Raw genomic sequence first — 17,527 nt, forward strand, 5'->3', positions numbered from 1 at the left:
AGTCAGCAATGTCGCACTAAAGAACTATCCAAATAATTGCTTCGTAGTGGTATTTGACCCTGTCAGGACTTATTTTATGATGGTTTCGTGGAAAACGCATAAGCTACGACAAGCTTTTATATAATCGGCGCCAGTATTGCAACGAAGTACACATGCATTGCTCGCATCATCCCGGCCCCACCTCCCCTAAATTTAAAAGCAAGAAAGGGACTTTATTGAGCATAACAGGGCAGAAGTTCGAGGTAAGCCCACGTGTTTTGTTTGACACTTTAGTAATGGATCCTTTATATTAGATCTACCAAAATTCTAAAGAAACAAATTCCGACGGAACCCATTCCACGATGAATGTCGTCGTCAATATCGACATGTATGGCATCACGCTGTACTGCCGCCGCAAAGCAGCGCTATCGTTGAGGCACATGCGCAGTCGGATTCCTCTCTCGCGTGCTTCCCACTGAACACGCTGCGCCATCTGGCGACGCGGACACGAAGTGCGCGCGTGGCGCATGTGTTACTGTACATTGAGACAAGAATGTGTGTGTATGTACGACAAGGGTTCGATTGCTCCCAATGCCGGAATTTTTTTTAAAAAATAGTTTTCCTGTCAATGTAGAGTGGCATATAAGCCGTCGCACATACCCGCTCATCTAAGTTGACGTCAGAGAGGCTCGTTCAAGAGCGATAAATTCCCAGTGACCCAAATTGGTGCGTCGGTGGGTTTTCGGAGCGTTCGGCCCACGTGTCGCGCAAAAGATGGTGGCGCCATCTTTTGATCCATATTGTAACACTCACTTGTACCTGGTGCGCTCGCTGACATCCGTAAGTGCCGATTAACTGGAATTTGTGCACGTTTACGGCATACATTTCGCAGTGTTCCAAGCATGTTCAACGCCAACTTATTCGCTCCTTTCGTGTAAAATAGCAGCTTGGCACGATACCACACAATGAAGTCTGCGAAAGCTATTTTTGCGAAGGACGAAGCACTATATCCCGAGTCCTCTGCGCCGTGGTATTGCGGGTGTGGCAACTACACGGATGAACTTAGCCACTGTTTGTACTTTTACGCTTAAGCTTACATGGCCCGTCTATGAGATCGGCAAGATTATGTTTGAAGCCGCTAGGAATGCGAGCGCCGGACATGGAAGGGGGCTGGAGGTGGAGAAGAAAATCGTTGCAGTGCTCGCTGTGCATGAGCGCGACGTCTCTTCCTTGCATGTGTAGCAATGTGCGCCTTCCCTCTGGCGCACCAGGTGTTGTAACGCCGAGGTCAATGTAGCGACCGCGGTCGCGTTCGCGCCTTTACCGTTCGTACTTACATCTACGCCGCGGTGCTCGTTGTGCGTGTTCGCGTTGTACATATACGCTTTCGCGTAACCAGCGTTCACGAAGTGAGACGCCGCTGTAGCTTTTACAATGCAGTCGATCTCTGTATGGCAACGTTACACCATTTCTTTCTCTGCACTTTTAAAGCGAAAGCTTTACCAACCGCGTCGAGCCGAGTTTCGCCGTCGCCAGCAATTTGACCTTCATTCGACCTCAGCTGCGCGCAACGCGTCACGTGATTCGCCGCGCCGAGTACAGCCGCCGCCGCCGGGTTGGCGCATGCGCTCTCCGCAGCTGGGTTGCCGCCTGACCACGTGACTCGCCGCGCGCCTGGCTAACAGGAGCGCCACGCTCGCCTAGTCAGTGAGCGAGGCCGGGCCGTCTTCTCTGAGCGTTGCGCGGAAACGATCAAAACACTTTGTTGCCTTTGTTGCCTTAAAGCTGTTGAACAACATTAAGATGCCTTCGAGCGCAGCGTCAAACCTTGCCATTGTTTTCATTGCTTGGCCTACGGGCGAAACTGCCTCTTTCTTTTCTTTTCTTTTCTTTTATCTTTCCGTTACGGGTTTCGCGAGGTTGGTGGTTAAGTTACCTCGAAATTCATCGTTATTTCATCATCCCTTTTCAAAACGACGTAAGGACAACGGCTTTATGTCTCTTATATGCGACATAATCGTTCGATTCGGCTATGCGAGCATTTCGGCGTTTAAGCTGTCTGCTTAACGTACTTGTGTAAATGGTAACCTAGAGCTAACGCTTCCTCTTCATTGCGCCATAAAACGTACGCGTTATTGGTTGCACCATCGTATGACTAAAATATCACTGTAGATACACTTTGAAATACCTTAAAGTATGGAAACCCAGCAATCTAATAATGACTGGACCATTCAACTCGAATTATTAATTCGGACCGCAAAGAACTAGGCCGTCAAATGATCGTAAAAAAATGTTCTTATACTTGCCAGAAAGACCTTTAGGGTCGAAAGGTGGAGGCATTGCTGGAAGTATAAAAAACGAACGGCGATGTTTGTCATAACCTTTCAACGATCGTAAGCTGTGCATCTCAACATGTTTTCAGTATCCTCCAGCCGCTAATCAGTGACAATGCTGTTATTATTAAAGAAAAGTGAATAAAAATGTAATCTCACAAAAACACGAACACTATTTGAAAGCGCGTGCCACTTCTATCCGTATTTTGACTAACATCTCTAGATGTTTTGAAGCAGGCACTGCGACATTATTGAATACGTCTCCCCCCTCCTCTTCCTAATCCCCATTATAGGCTTTCCAGCCACCCCTCAATAAATGCCTCTTGTCATCGTCATTAAATGGGCTCCTTCACCATCGCTCGCTGTCATCCTTTACACATGTAACATTAAACGAAGGCTAAGTTGTTTGTTCACGAAGGTTAGGGAAACAAAGGGTTATGTGCGTACCCTCTTCCTCATTTATTTAGTGAGCTTAGAGTTATCCTTAGAGTGAGCTTATAGCTCTCCAATGTTTAAAAGACTTATTTAAATCTTATTTCGCTCGATATGGGCGGGCCACATCGTGCGGTGGTGTGCGAAATATCCACCAAATTATTTTTCCCTTTAAGTTTCCTAAAACGCAGTGCTTTTTACAAAGAAGCCCACTTGTCTCACGTAGCAAGCTCTTCTGTGTCTTAGAGCGATTTCGCAAATTGGTACCCCCCCTAAGCTACCATTAGCCATAAAGCGTAATCTTTCTTCGACACAATGAGCAGAAAAAAAAAGAAGAAAAACACTAGCTCCCGAGAAATCAACGCAGCGCTGTTCCAACTTCTTGGGAGCACGGGACATCGCTTCCTTTTCTTGTGCGTGCGTGCGTGTTTGTGAGCGAGTGTGTGCGTGTATGTGCGCGCGCTTCTTCACAATGTGTCCACAACTTGTGGATAAATCATGCATGTGGTGTTACAACAACACGAACGTTATTGTATATATATATGCTATGCCTTCGGTGAATACCGCCTTTCTTTTCTTTTTTCATGCACTTCAGATTGAAATATTAGAGCTAAAATAGTCCTCATGTATGAGTATTCCCAACACATTTTGCCCCGCCCTACATAGTCTGAAATTTGAAACTTTAGCCAGTCTGTTAAGTTCTCCTCCGTACGTGGGCAATTTCGTTCAAGTCTCCCTTTAGCAAATTTGGCGAAAGCGTTTCAAGGAGTCAAGGATTATCACAGCCATAGGCGTGCTACCGGAGGGGGGCAAAGTGGGCACTTGTCCCCCCTCCCCTTCCTGTCAAAAGTTGGGGAGAAAGTATGCCATATCTCTATATTCTCCCACTTTAGGAGTAGTTGGTACGCCACTGAACATGACGCCGAGTTCTTTGTTTATTTCTCGCCTTTGTAGGCTGCTCTGTACGCACCTCGTAAGCAGTGAGCCAGTGACCGCAAGGAACTTCTAATCCCGTGTAATGCTAGCTGACCGTACCCACACAACAAAAAGTGTTCTCGAACTGGCTCAATGCACGAGACGCCCCTTACTGCGCTTCGAAATGACATAATCAGGCATAGTGGGCCCGGCGAAGGCGCAGTGGTCAGAACCCTGAAAATGCGTACTTTATTGCGCTTACAGGCATTGCTGCTATCAGTCATATATATCAGTCACCCTGGAACCTGGAATGGCCATCTACAGAGGCGATCACGGTAACGACTGACACTGCAGCCTACAGCAACCGTCTTCTAACAACGGATCCAGTTGGCGCCGCCACAAGAGCTTGGGGAGTGACGTCACCAATCAAGTTTCTTGTAAACCCGACGCTGCTGAACGAAAACTTCAGTGTCCCAGGCGATGTCGCAGTGGTCAGAACCCTGAACGTGCGTACTTTATTCTGCTTTCAGGTTAGTTATTACGGTTCATCCAAGAATGATGAGCGATGCTTTTTGATTGCGCTCTGCCCACATAGACTTTTCAAAACTGTTTCGTAGTGTTTTCATGTATGTAAGCTTTTACTCTGTGGGGACGTGGAACAAAACCCTGATCCTGAGGTCATAAAAACGCTTCAAACGCTTATAGAGGAAGAGAAGGCTGTACGAAACGACCTGGGTGACGTCATGAAAAGACTAGATGAAACCGGCAAAATCATCGAATCCCTGACAGACAGAATATCGAAAATAGAAAAAGAAATCAATAAAGTGACAACGAAAACCAATTCTATTGCTAGCTCTAATGCAACCCTGAGTGAAATTCAGAAACGATAAAGGCCACCAAGAGAAGTTGGTGCGACTGGAAGACAGGAGTAGAAGATCTAATCTTGTCGTGTTTGGAAATAATGAAACCCAAGATGCAACAGAGGAGACGCTCCGGCAGAAAGTTGCTAAGGAAGTACTGGTGGACAAGCTTGGTGTTCGCTGTTCGTCTGTTGCACTAATACATTGGCTGGGAAAGGCGTCATCAAACCGACGAGACATTTTGTACTTTCAAAATTATTTGGAGAAATAATTTCCTCAGAACCTTATTTATTGGATTACAAAATATCTGCAAAACTGAACGCAATTTGTAGACGTAAATGGTAGTTCATCAGCTACTTTGGCAGTTCTGTCTAGAGTACCAAAGGGCAGTGTGCTCGGTCTGTTACTGTTTCTTATTTCGATAAGTGATATCACAGATGTAATACCCGAATCGTTTTCCACAAGACTATTTGCAGATGACTGCATTATATTCAAAGAAGTGAATTCATCTAGCGACCACGAAATTCTCCAAGAATCACTATTGAAATGGAACAGTGGTGTCAGGAATCTAAAATGCAATTAAATGTTTCAAAGTCAGTACCCTTCCGGATTTCACGCAAGCAGCAACCTAGCGTATTCGAGAATAGCCATAGTCAGTGATTCCGGTTATTACGCAATGCCGGTACTTGGGTGTTACAGAGACATTTAGCTTGTACACTATTCCGGTAAACGGGAGCGGTTTGGGCGGATTACCGGATGGTCGGGGCGTAAACGTGAGCGGTGAAGCCGCCTGGTGTTGTAGAGCTCAACCAGACAAACGCATAGCTAAAACTGCAGTAACTCACAATATCCTGCTTCGCCACTCGTGCAAATTTTTGGCAGCGGCGTAATTGTGAACACGAGTACGCCACTGTCAAAAATTTACGCCAGCAGCTAAGCAGAATACAGTAATTAGCTCTGTGTTTGTGTGGTTGAGCTTTGCGCCACCAGCTGGCGCCACCAATCTGGCCGCTCACCTTGACGCCCCCGCTAAACCGGAAAACCGCCCGCGCTTGTCCGAATACCGGACACGCTAAAAGTTACTAACGATTTACCATGGACGGCTCACATAGCGGAATTTTTTCCTCGGTGTTTAGTAAGCTATGCTTTCTTACACGTAAAATTTGGGAGACGCTTTCTAAATATAAACCTTTAGCGTACTATACATTCATTGCACCAAAACTAGAATATTCCTGCGCGCTTTGGGAGCCACATGCAAAAAGGGATATTCACCAGCTCGAGAGCACTCAATAGAAAGCGGTTCGTTTTATCCTCGGAAAGTACTGGCGCGACGTGGCTATCTCAGCGCTGATGGTGAACAAACAGATTACGCCCCTGGTGGATACTCAGGAAGATAGCCCTCCCTGTCTTTCCTTCCCTTTTCGCTCTCTCTCTCCGTTTATCTTTCCAAGATAACATCCTGTACAAATGTCACGCCCTCGTCCTGTCTAGATCAGTTGACATCAAGAAGAACGCGTCACACCCCGAACCATGCTGCATTAAGACCTGTCTTTGCTGGAACAGTTGCTTCTTATAATAGTTTCTTCCTGAGAACAATATCGGAATTGAATCAGTTACCCTAGTTCACCATTCATGCACCCGATTTTCATCATTGCCTAGAAAAATATTTGTCAGCAAATGTATGATATCGATGTTTTCGGTACGTTTGATGTGCGTGGAGGTCGTTTTATGCGCCGCTATTTTGGTGTTCATTTCTTTTTTTTACTCTCAGCTTTATTGTTAGCTTACCTATGAGCCAGTAATTTGAAGTCCCGCTCGTTCATGCAGTTGTCTGCTTATTAAGCATCTTTAATTATGAATGTATTCTGGTCTCTCCTGTTCATGTAAATGATCGCTTTCAGCGTACTGCACATTCTATTGACCCTTGACGTGCTGCTTACTTGTGAATATGTATCTTGTAGACCCGCTTATTCGTGCAGCTGTTTGCTATGAATGTGTAAATTCCGGTCACGCTCGTTCACGTAAAAGTTTTCGTACAGCTACGCCCCTCTTGCTTTGGGCCGGCAACCTCGGCGCGCAGCATATTGAAGTAAATAAATAATAAATAATAATTGCGTATCATGCCCCAGGCACACATATATTTAATTTTTCCTGCGTTTAGCAGTGAAATTTACTTGTAAATTCGTGATTAGCCGAAGACGAAGATTGTGAGAAATCGGCAGGCTTCTGTTTTGTTGCTACACTGCGGCTCACCATTTCCTTCCTCGCCCGTTCTGTATCTGTGCGAGGGAAATCTCAAGCATGCGAAAGTCTCTATTTGTAAGCAGCGAAATGGTCAACATATAGAACAGTTTCAGGAACCTGTTGAGGGGGGGGGGGGGGATAGTTTCTTGTTAACATATAGGCACTAAAAGTTTCGATCAAAAAGAGCACCAGGCATAGATCACTTACTGTCTACAGTGTTTTCACCACCTGTAAGTGAGAAAGGAGAAAGGAGAATCGAGACCCAGACATCACTTGGTCACAAAGAGAACGTTAAACAATTCGACGACAAACCCTGCTTTGTAAGCGTATATAATGGTATGTGGAGGCATTACGTGTTGCGCACAATGGGTGTGTTCAAATTCTGGCCACCGTCGCATACAGTCTGCGTAGACAGCTAAGGACACGACTTCGAGTCCAAGTAATGGGACGCGCCTGGAAGACTTTGAGACGGCGCCTCTGCGACTTGCCGTCACCTCGCGGGCACAAGCAAAAGCTAAGAAAAGCACGTATTATTTCTGCATTTTAGCTGTTCGCCTGTGCAAACCTACGAAAACCATAACGTGGTTTAGATAATAAGCGCATCGAAAAGCGTGGCTACGTTTATATATATATATATATATATATATATATATATATATACGCAGTCAGCCTTCCCGTCTAGTTTCCACGCTTCCTGATAAGCTGCCATCTTGTTTGGACAGCAAGACAGCCTGCATCGTTTTTGACTTCGATACTGTCTTCGCGAAGCTTTCACGTCTTTGTCAGAATTAAAACGAAACTTATTAAACTGTCCGCTTGGCCATCGCATGTTATTAAATGGGCACATGAAACAATATTCAAAGGATTAGCGACACCGCAAACACTGACGACGAGTAGTAGTAGGTAGCCCAAAGAACCCAAAAATTGTCCTTGTTACGATTCATGCAGGCCTCTACGAAAACGTTTCTATATATAAGTGAAACTCGCTTAGCCTGTCTAGCTTCCTGCTCAACTTATCTCAATAAGAAGTAGAAAGTACAAAAGAACTTTCTGTTCTAAATACAAATGCTTTGTAAAAGTGTTTTCCATTGCAAACACTGAATAGCTAGATAATTAAATGGGTTCGTCTGCTCTTTCGCAGATCCATACGTTAACTTTCACGACACTTGTTCGCGGACATAGCGCAAACGTACCTACTGTTTCAGATAAGCTTTGCGCTACAGAAACAATAAAGAGACACTAAATCGCAGAATAAGCCAAGATGTGGTATAGTGAATTACCTTCCTACGATGCCCATAAAGCCTCTTTTGCCGCCATAGAAGGCATAGTTAGCCAGAAAAGGCGCAAAAGCGAAAAGTGGATGGCGACGCCACCCAGCTTCCCCAACAGCTGGCGTGACGTCATGAATTTCGAGGGTGACTTTTTGAGCCTGTCCAACTCGAACACAATTTGCATAGATGAGACAGCCAATTAGGTTCGCTTATTTCTTTGACGTCAAGCCGTTGTGCGGCTTTAAAACGGCAGTTCTCAGAGTATAGATCTCTCTTTGTGTCACTGGTTTTAGAAAGACACTTCAGCGTCTTGGCAAATGTTATGGCTGATCCCGACGTCAGGGCTCAGCCAAAGACAATATTTCAGCTTGAAACAACAAGCTTTTATTCTGCATTTAGCCTAGCATTTACATTAGCAGAGTACAATTATTAGGCTCTCATAAGATTCCAGTTGGCAGGGCTCTCTTTCGAAGGTGAAGGGCAGTAGATGCACTGCGTTTCGTGTGGGGAGCCTGTAATAAATTATGTTGTCACCGACTGTAGTTAGTTGTTTATCGATAAATGTGGATTACATTGTATTCTAATGAGCAAAAGGCTGAACTGCTAGCTCCACCATGGCCCATATACAAGAAAATATATCAAAATATGTGACGTCATACTGACGTGCCTGCGCTGTGATTTTGGCACATTTCTTTCGAAAAAGTTGCACGTTAATTATTTTTTTTTCGAATTATCAACCTATGATATCCTGAAACATTCGAAAATGTAATTCCGAATGAATACTTTAACCCTCTGAACTGATTTAGTTTTTCTGCTTAGTGTCACTTTAAGTTGATGGAAGTCTTTTTTTTTTTTTTTTGAGTACAGCGATGACTGTGTGAGAGACCGTTTTGCAGGTGACATGGTAATGGGCGAACGTAACGCATATATTCAGGCGACCTATTGTCTTTCTTTCTATCTTTCTGTGTGTATGAAAAACTGACGCTTCGTGATGATCACGAGGCTCGAAACCTTATCGAGATGATCGGATTATGAATGAGCTGGAAAGAACGCGCGAATCGCATTAGTGATCGAATGTCCACAACTCATGCGCAACACCGCACTACCATATTTACTGCCCTTGCAGATGTCCTGGCTGCTGACCTTGTTTTCTATCAAATTATTCAGTGATAAAACGAATTATACTTAAATATATCTACTGCAACAATTATTCGTCAGCAAGAGCATAATTCCTTTAATTAAGCAAGCCTCTCTATGCCTACTTTTCTCGGGTTTGGGGTTTGGCGTGTCTTCTTGGTTGGTCTTTCGCCCAGTGAAATTCAGTTTACTGTTGCGTAATCTACAGGATAGGCCCGCTCTGATGGGCGTGCCTACCCTGGATACAGTGTCATAGCGTAAGGGGCCGATTTCGGGGCAGTATAATGTGCGTTCACGGGAGTCACGTGGTGGAGGTCTCCGCGTCCTGCCGTATCCACTGGCAGGCAGCTTATCGACATTGTACAAATACAACACGCTGTGCAGAATATGATCAGTTGCATGGCATTTCTTTAACCATCTCATCAAGAATTTGCTTCTCAGAACCCAGCATGTGGGTTGGACCAACATAATTTCTTTTGTACTCAGATGTTGCTGACCGGAATGTATTCTTTAAACATACTTGTTACACGCGTTAACTGCCATGTAAAAGGGGCTCGAACTTCTCCAAGAAAATGATTTCGCTTTTGTCGAGCCTCCTTCCGTTTCCTGAATGAAAAGTAAAAATTCTTCTATCTTAAAAGGAAGCTTTAACTCGGGTGCCGCTGTTCAGATACATGTAAAATAGAAATGCTTTTATGAGAAAACCGCTGGATCGATTTGAATGAAATGTGTAGCATTTGAGAGAAGAAGATAAATTCTAATGATTGTAAGAAACAGGGTTTTGATAAAGAGCCTGAATGTCTTTACAAATATTGTCGAAAATCGACACGTTTCAAAGAAAGCAGAAGCACGTAGTTTGCAAGTTCATAACTCTGCAGCAAAAACAGATACCGCGGTTCTGCAAACTGCGTCAATTACAGCATGTAAAGCGAACAAATTCGATATATTTGTCTACAACTGTCATGAATTTGTTTCAGTGTTTATACCAGTTTTGCAAAAATGCTACTCACATAATAATCGAATCATTCCGAGCGGTGTAAAATGACCATTTCTGTGCTCTTTAGATGTATTATTAGGTACAGTTATCAGAATGATTGTATCACCCCTAAGTTACATAATTGTAAAGTCGACAATTTCGTTTACTTTTTTTTAATTTTGCAATATTCAATGATTTTTATTTAAAATGTGACTTTTTCCTTTAAATACAACAAATTTCATCAAATTCGGTACAGTGGTTGCTGAGAAACACGATTTCTCCGTTCCATCTATTTGGATAGGAGTCCCCAAGCTTCCTTGTCCCTGCATTTTACAGTTTCACAACTGATTTTAGTGTTGCTATTTGGTGCGCCCTTGATACCCAAATCTTATCGCAGATCGTACCGCCGAAGTACCCCTGGCTGGCAAGGAGCAAGATGAGCAGGAGGAGCAAGGCCATGAGAAGGACGATGATGACGCAGTCTCTGGCGAACTCCCTGGAGTGGCGGCTGTCTCTCTCCCGTTTCCTAAAATACGAAACCGGCAGACGAGCTCACCAAGTTGGTGAGTGAGTGAGTGAAACAACTTTATCTGGTCCACAATAGACGCGAGCAAACAACGTCACCTGGCTAGGCCCACCTCGGTCGCAGAAAATCAAACGATACTCACTTACTTGGTCTACGTAAAGCGACGTTTAATGCGAAAGCATTATATGCCCCATTAAGCGAAAATCTGGCAGCGGCGGCGGCGTGAGCGAGCGATGGTACCAAAAATGGCCGACAGCGCAAAGAGGAAGTGCGCGTCACAAATACACGAATTCACATCTGCGTTCTCAGAGAGGTTACTGTAAACAAAGTAAATCAATGGCTTTGAAAGGAAAATTTGGTGCATTTCGGGCTGGATGGTTATCGAACACGGGCGTCGGGGGGGGGGGGGGGGGGTAGACGAGGAGGCTCCGCCCACGCCATGGCGGTTTCACGGTTTCACGGTTCCGGCTGAGTAAAGGCTGTGCGTGATGCGTGCGGCCACGTCACGCCGAAGTCATCTGGCTGAGTAAACGTGTGGCCCAGTGCGTGCGTCATTTGGGCACTTGAGGGCGTAGCCAATGGAGAGGAGGTGGCGCCACGTCATAAGTGTAAAAAAATGAGCGCGCTGCCACTCCCGCTCTTCGGATTTCATCGGTGCTTTGTCTATTGCGACGGGCTATGTATGCTTTGTCTATGGCGAAGGTCTGTGGCCAACGTGTATGAAAACACACGCACACACCGAATCGGCAAAGAATTTTAATGAATGCCGAAAACATAAATCGAAAACGATTCGCATAAGCGACTATAATGCTTTCGCATTCCCACACGTAAGCGGTCTTAAGTGTTTCTGTCAAATTTATTTCTTGTGCTTAGCATGTGCAGGTTTTTCTGAAAAATAAAGCTATCGGACTCTGAGCAGGGCAGGTGGGGGAAAACCGTATGGGATATCCTAACGCCGCGCTGTGTGTTGTCTTACGTGCCTCCTGTGTTCTTGTGCCCGCGTCTACGGGCACGTGCGTGTGTATCTGCGTGTGTGCGTGTGGACCTGTCTGTACATTGTGTGTTCGCGTGCACTATCGATGAATAGAAAGGACCGAAGTAAGGACAAAGAATTCCGCCGTAGACACCGGAGACTGTATATATCGGTTTGCTTCTTCAATTTGTCGAACAGGTTTTTCGCGGTAGGTTAGGTTTCGGTAGGTAGGTACTGAGAAGCAATCGCAAATAGCAAGGAGGCGCATCTACAAACAAGTACAATTTTCTCCGACATTAGAAAGGCTGGTAACAGCAAACACATTACACAAAAAGCGCAGTAATACAGATATTATAAAGAGAAAATAAGTCGGGTTTAGTCGCATAGCCCTGCACATAGCTGTTAATACAAATATTCCGTATCAGGGTGGCTGATTGGACTGTAGTAGTTGGCGATCGATCATCGTGAGTGCAAAGCAGCGAAGGTTAAACCAGGGTGTAGGCAAGACAGTGACACGTTCTGACCGAGGTTCAAAGTCCTGGAACAACGACGCAGCCGCAAGTGTGCACTGCAACTTCGAACCTTCGCTTGGCGCATATCTCGGAACGCAGTCTCCTATATAGCTCCCTCACCCGCCCACAGTTTGTCAGAGGTGTGCTCCATGAGTGCTGAGTACTCCTTCGGCCTTTCTTTTATGCGAAGCATATTACTAGAGCTCAACCCAGCTCCTCAGGCGCGGCGGTGTAGCCTTCAATACCACGTGACACGGTGACGTCACGACAGAGGAGAAACGGGGCTCCAACTCGCGCCGTCGTCTTCAAGGCTGACCACGTGACACCGTGACGTCACGACAGAGGAGAAACGGGGCTCCAACTCGCGCCGTCGCTCGCGGCGTCGCGGCGGTATATAAGCAGCTGCGCTTGCCTCTGCTAGACACTCACGAGGTGAAATGCCTCCTGGAGACAGAGCTGCTCGTTGGAATGAGAAGCGAAGGTTGCGGCGTGCTACAGAGACTGATGAAGAGCGGGAAGAACGTCTGGCCAAGCAACGTGCTCAGTATGCGGCTCGGCGACAACGTTCTATCACTGGAGAAGAAAGTGCTTCCACTAGTTTGGCCAGTGAGTCTGACAGTACTTCTACTAGTTCGGAGCGCTGGAATGCTACCAAATGAATGAGACGTGCCCGTGAAACTTCTGAAGAGCGAGAACAGCCATGCCTTACCAACTTTAGCCACCAATATGCTTCGCATCTGACTAGGCTTAACCAAGCTAAGCCTCAGCCAATTTTTTTTCTGATGCCAAGGCGAGGCTCTTGTAGCTGAAGGTGCAGGGGTTCCCGATACAACAGCGCTTGCCTTTGCCCATTCGGACCTTAGGATTTCACATAGCCTGGTACCGTCTATGGCTGGTATCAGGGTGGAATCCTCAGAGCAAGGCCTTGACTTTCGGAAGGGCATGTGCTTCGCGCGATTGCAATAGGCGCGAAGTACGGGCACTGCACGTGGCAACTGCGATGAGGTTAGTAAGAATAGACGGATGAACAGTGACGGACGAACAGGTTCCCGGCGAACTAGGAACATAACAGGCTGGCTGATTGAGCTAGCTTTTATTCCATTACCCCGAGCGTACTTCGTGCGGCGTACTTTGGGCCTTGGTCAGCGCTTGCCCTTGTCTTGCCTAAGTCATAGTTTAACATATGTACTTTGGCGCTGTACACTCCCTACATAAACACACACACACACACACACATACATACGTACGTACGTACGTACGTACGTACGTACGTACATACATACATACATACATACATACATACATACATACATACATACATACATACATACATACATACATACATACATACATACATACATACATACATACATACATGCATGCATGCATGTATGCATGCATGCATGCATACATACATACATACATACGCAAACGAATGAGAAAAAGCAAAACCTCATTAGTTGGTTTAAGATGAGTCGTCACATTCCGAGCCTTTTCTGTCAGAAACAATGTTGCTCGACTATTCATGTAAACTTTACACGCTTGTACAGGTAAGTCTTTATCTGTTTAATCCTGCTCGAAAATTATGCGACTGCAGTACTTTTCTTTCCCGCAATTTCATGCGATGCATTTACCCCAATATATGTCAGATTTGCTGCGCAAGCCCACCACACCAACTATCCCGCCGCAAACTCATCAAAGTTCGTTGTTACCCGCCGTGGTTGCTCAGTGGCTATGGTGTTGGGCTGCTGAGCACGAGGTCGCGGGATCGAATCCCGGCCACGGCGGCCGCATTTCGATGGGGGCGAAATGCGAAAAACACCCGTGTGCTTAGATTTAGGTGCAAGTTAAAGAACCCCAGGTGGTCGAAATTTCCGGAGTCCTCCACTACGGCGTGCCTCATAATCAGAAAGTGGTTTTGGCACGTAAAACCCCAAATATTACTATTATTATTATTATTAAAGTTCGTCGTTTGCTCGTACCGACGTGCGCGGGCCCTGCACTCCGACCAGTCCTCGCGGCTCAGTTTCGACGGCCTCCATCCCGGTGGCACTTCGTAATGCTGCGATCGCGGCGACTGCGCCAGCATCTGCGACGAGGACGCGGCCACGGGAACCTGCGTCTCGTCCTGCGGTTCTCCGAACGACTGTTCGACGTCGGCGGTCGAGTGCTGTCCGTACGGCATCTTCGAGGAGTGCGAGCGCGTCGCGTCACTGCGGACGTGGTGCGGGTACCGGGTCATCATCTCGAGCTGGAGCTTCTTGAACTCCGGGTCGCGGCTGGCTGCGCCAGCGAGAGGCCACGTCTTAATGGTGACGGGCAAACAACAGGGAACACTGCAAGAAGTGCGAATTACCACTGCGATGCCCGAACAGAGTTCTACGCCAGAGAAGATCACAACAACTTGCTCGCCTTTACTTCTGGCAGTGGAGCGTGTATGGGTAAACGTATATAGTATATACTTAGTCTATAGTATACTAAGTATATCGTATATAGTACTTAGTATATAAAAGTATACCTACTGATTGATTTGCTGAGCTATTGATGACTGCGCAAGAACTCGTTCCAGCCTACGAAGAACGCTAGTGTAGGCTATGCGTTATGCTTACTGAGCAGTCGCGAAGCCAGAAATTTTGTTTGGGGGGGTGGGGGGGCGTAGCTGACGTTGCAGGTCGGCCTCCTCCTTGTAGAATTTGTCGAGGGATTATATACGTGAATAATAACTGCATTGTCGTTGCCAAAGATGCTGCCAACCAATTCTTGAACGCTGTGCAGTGTCAAGACAAGTAAAACATGTGTTTTTTCATGAAAGAATGTACTCGTGTGTCTCAAAAATTGTGCCCGAAATAACTGATATGAATGCTTCCATATTTTCTGCCTATTTAATAAGTAAAGATAATATCGCACGAACTTAAGAACTATATCAGTCTGAAACGACCAAAACAGTGCATGCCGCTTATATGAAAAATGTAAGAGCTGTGAAACGAACAAGTTGAGGACAAATATTTTAATGAAACTTTGTCGTTCAACAACCTTGTTTACATTTTTGTACATATGACATGGAGAGGGAAAAATCTCAATAACGCTGGCCTTTGTACCAATGTATTGCACAGGAGCACCTATCACCGGTCGTGTACTGGGAGTAATTGCACCGGAATTATAGTCGCAACAGAGAGCGCATATAAAGAGCAGGAGTTCTGCAAAATATACGAGGGCTTCTCAAATGAAAGTGAGCCAATGCGAATATATGACAAGCGGGGTACTTAATTAACACGTATTCTCAATGACGAGTCAGGTGATTCCCACCTCGTAAAACTCCGTGGGTTGCTGCTTCAAAAAGTCTGACTCTTTCTCGTCATCGTCCGACACAAATCTGGTTGCCTTGAGCTGTTCTTTTCAAATGCTCCAAAATGTGGAAGTCGCAAGGCGACATGTCTGGGCTGTATGGCGGATGTTGCAGCGTTTCGCTCTAGAACTTCGCTCGTTTATGTTAACCACATCAGCGACGTGGGGACGGGCATTGTCGTGGAGCAAAATGAGCCCATTCCTGAATTTTCCACGTCGTTTGTTCTTGATTGCGACACGCAGCCGATCCGGCGTTTCAAAATATCCGAAACGATTGATAGTCTCTCCAGGATAAGCAAATTCGAGTAGTAATGGCCACTGACGATCGAAAAAGAAAGTCAGCAATACGTTTCCGGCGGAAATGACGGCCTTTGCTTTCTTTGGGGGCGGTGAATTGGAATGTTTCCACTGTAAGCTTTGCCGTCGTGTTTCAGCTTCGTAGTAGTGGCACCATGATTCGTACCCGGTCACAATTGCAGACAAGAAGTCGTCACCCTCATTGTGATACAGGATCAGATGAGTCAAGGCAGCGCCGAACTTCTTCGACTTCTGGCAGAGGTTCAAAGTCTTGGGCATTTATTGCGCACACAAGAGCCGATGACCGAGATGTTAATGAATTATGGTGTGAACCGAACCGTGACTGATGTTCACACGCTCTGTCAGTTCATCGACGCTTATCCTCCGTTACTGTCTAATCAGCTCATCAAACTTGGCAACTGTGTTGGGAGCGATTGCACGGTGTCTTTGGTCCAGTCTTGGATCTTCTTTCCAACTTTCGCGTCCTTCTTTGAACCGTTTGCTCCAATGCTTCACAGTGGCCGATGAAATGCAATGTTCAAAGTACACGGCAGTCATACAGCGACAAATTTCTTTTGGGGAAACATTTTCAGTTGTCAAAGGCATCACGACACCACGCTGTTCAACTTTTAGAGTATCTATTATGTCACGCAATAATGTTTAACCCAGTGTATGAGAGCATTGAAGAACATTTATCCTCACACCTGCATGTAGATCGCTTTTCTAAACGAAAGGTGCGCCTGCGCTACGCGCATGCCTCGCACATAAAGAGCCGAACCATTATTGCGTGAGATGGGTTAGCTCATTTTCATTTGACTCGTCCTCGTACATTAGAAATTAGAAGATACAATGGAACACGCAAATGTGAAGATACAGCTTGATAAAGGGCAAAAGAGTGTCACTGGAAACAAAGTTCACTGCGCGTATACACAAAACCTCGCAACAAGATATTTAAATACACGTATAAGTCTCCAATAAATGTACGTATCTAAGAAAAAGTCACTGTATATAATGCGTCAAACAAGGCAAATAAACATGTTGCGAAATCAGAGATACAAAGATCACAGCACCCCCTCCCTCCACTCCCCTTGATATATCGCGCGCGACAGCAGGTAGGGCGCTACCTCCCCGCTTTTCTTCCTTGCGCACACAAGACTGAGCCACCATCGTCGGCTCACCCACGCCTTGCATCCCCCCTCTACGCTTTCACTCGCACGTACAGCATGCGGCGCGCGGTCACAATGTTATCGTCCTTGGAATTTATACAGAACATGAGGGCTACGGCAGGAATGCGCCTGGAGATCCATATAGTTGATATCATAATAACATAGTAATATCTGTATATATATATATATATATATATATATATATATATATATATATATATATATATATATATATATATATATATATATATATATATATATATATATATATATATATATATATATATATATATATATATATATACAGATATTACTATGTTATTATGATATCAACTAATGAGTAGTATGGCATATGCATATTTTTAACGTTTGGTTCAAGTTACGACCCACACCATGTATACCGTGACCCATGTTGTCTGCTCGGCAGGGCAACATGGGCACATTCCTAGAGGCCCAAGCTATCAAACAACTTGGTTTATTGGGTGAAAGTGGTTAGATACATACTGCAAATCGGGTAAAGTGGGGCAAAAGTGCGCGTCTCAGTCGTGTTATAACAGGCTA

The 17,527-nt window shown here is 45.4% G+C and overlaps 1 protein-coding gene and 1 long non-coding RNA gene across 3 annotated transcripts in view; one reads left to right on the forward strand and one right to left on the reverse strand.

Annotated features, from left to right (window-relative positions):
* LOC139056217 (uncharacterized) overlaps positions 1-17,527 on the forward strand; it is a 42,873-nt gene that overhangs the window by 23,507 nt on the left and 1,839 nt on the right. Inside the window, exons 3-4 of the long non-coding RNA XR_011512220.1 lie at positions 3,924-4,165; positions 10,545-10,710. This is a non-coding gene — a long non-coding RNA (uncharacterized lncRNA). The remainder of the gene's footprint in view (positions 1-3,923; positions 4,166-10,544; positions 10,711-17,527) is intronic.
* The window catches only part of LOC139056212 (nucleoside hydrolase-like), a 28,055-nt gene that overhangs the window by 9,675 nt on the left and 853 nt on the right, over positions 1-17,527 (reverse strand). For both annotated transcript variants that reach the window (XM_070534245.1, XM_070534244.1), the window contains exons 2-5: positions 14,141-14,441; positions 10,552-10,673; positions 6,971-6,991; positions 2,286-2,321 (exon numbers count right to left, since the gene is read on the reverse strand). In XM_070534245.1, coding sequence (XP_070390346.1) covers positions 2,286-2,321; positions 6,971-6,991; positions 10,552-10,673; positions 14,141-14,441 — 480 coding nt within the window. The remainder of the gene's footprint in view (positions 1-2,285; positions 2,322-6,970; positions 6,992-10,551; positions 10,674-14,140; positions 14,442-17,527) is intronic.

This window comes from Dermacentor albipictus, chromosome 2, assembly GCF_038994185.2.
Source record: "Dermacentor albipictus isolate Rhodes 1998 colony chromosome 2, USDA_Dalb.pri_finalv2, whole genome shotgun sequence".
NCBI lineage: Eukaryota > Metazoa > Arthropoda > Arachnida > Ixodida > Ixodidae > Dermacentor > Dermacentor albipictus.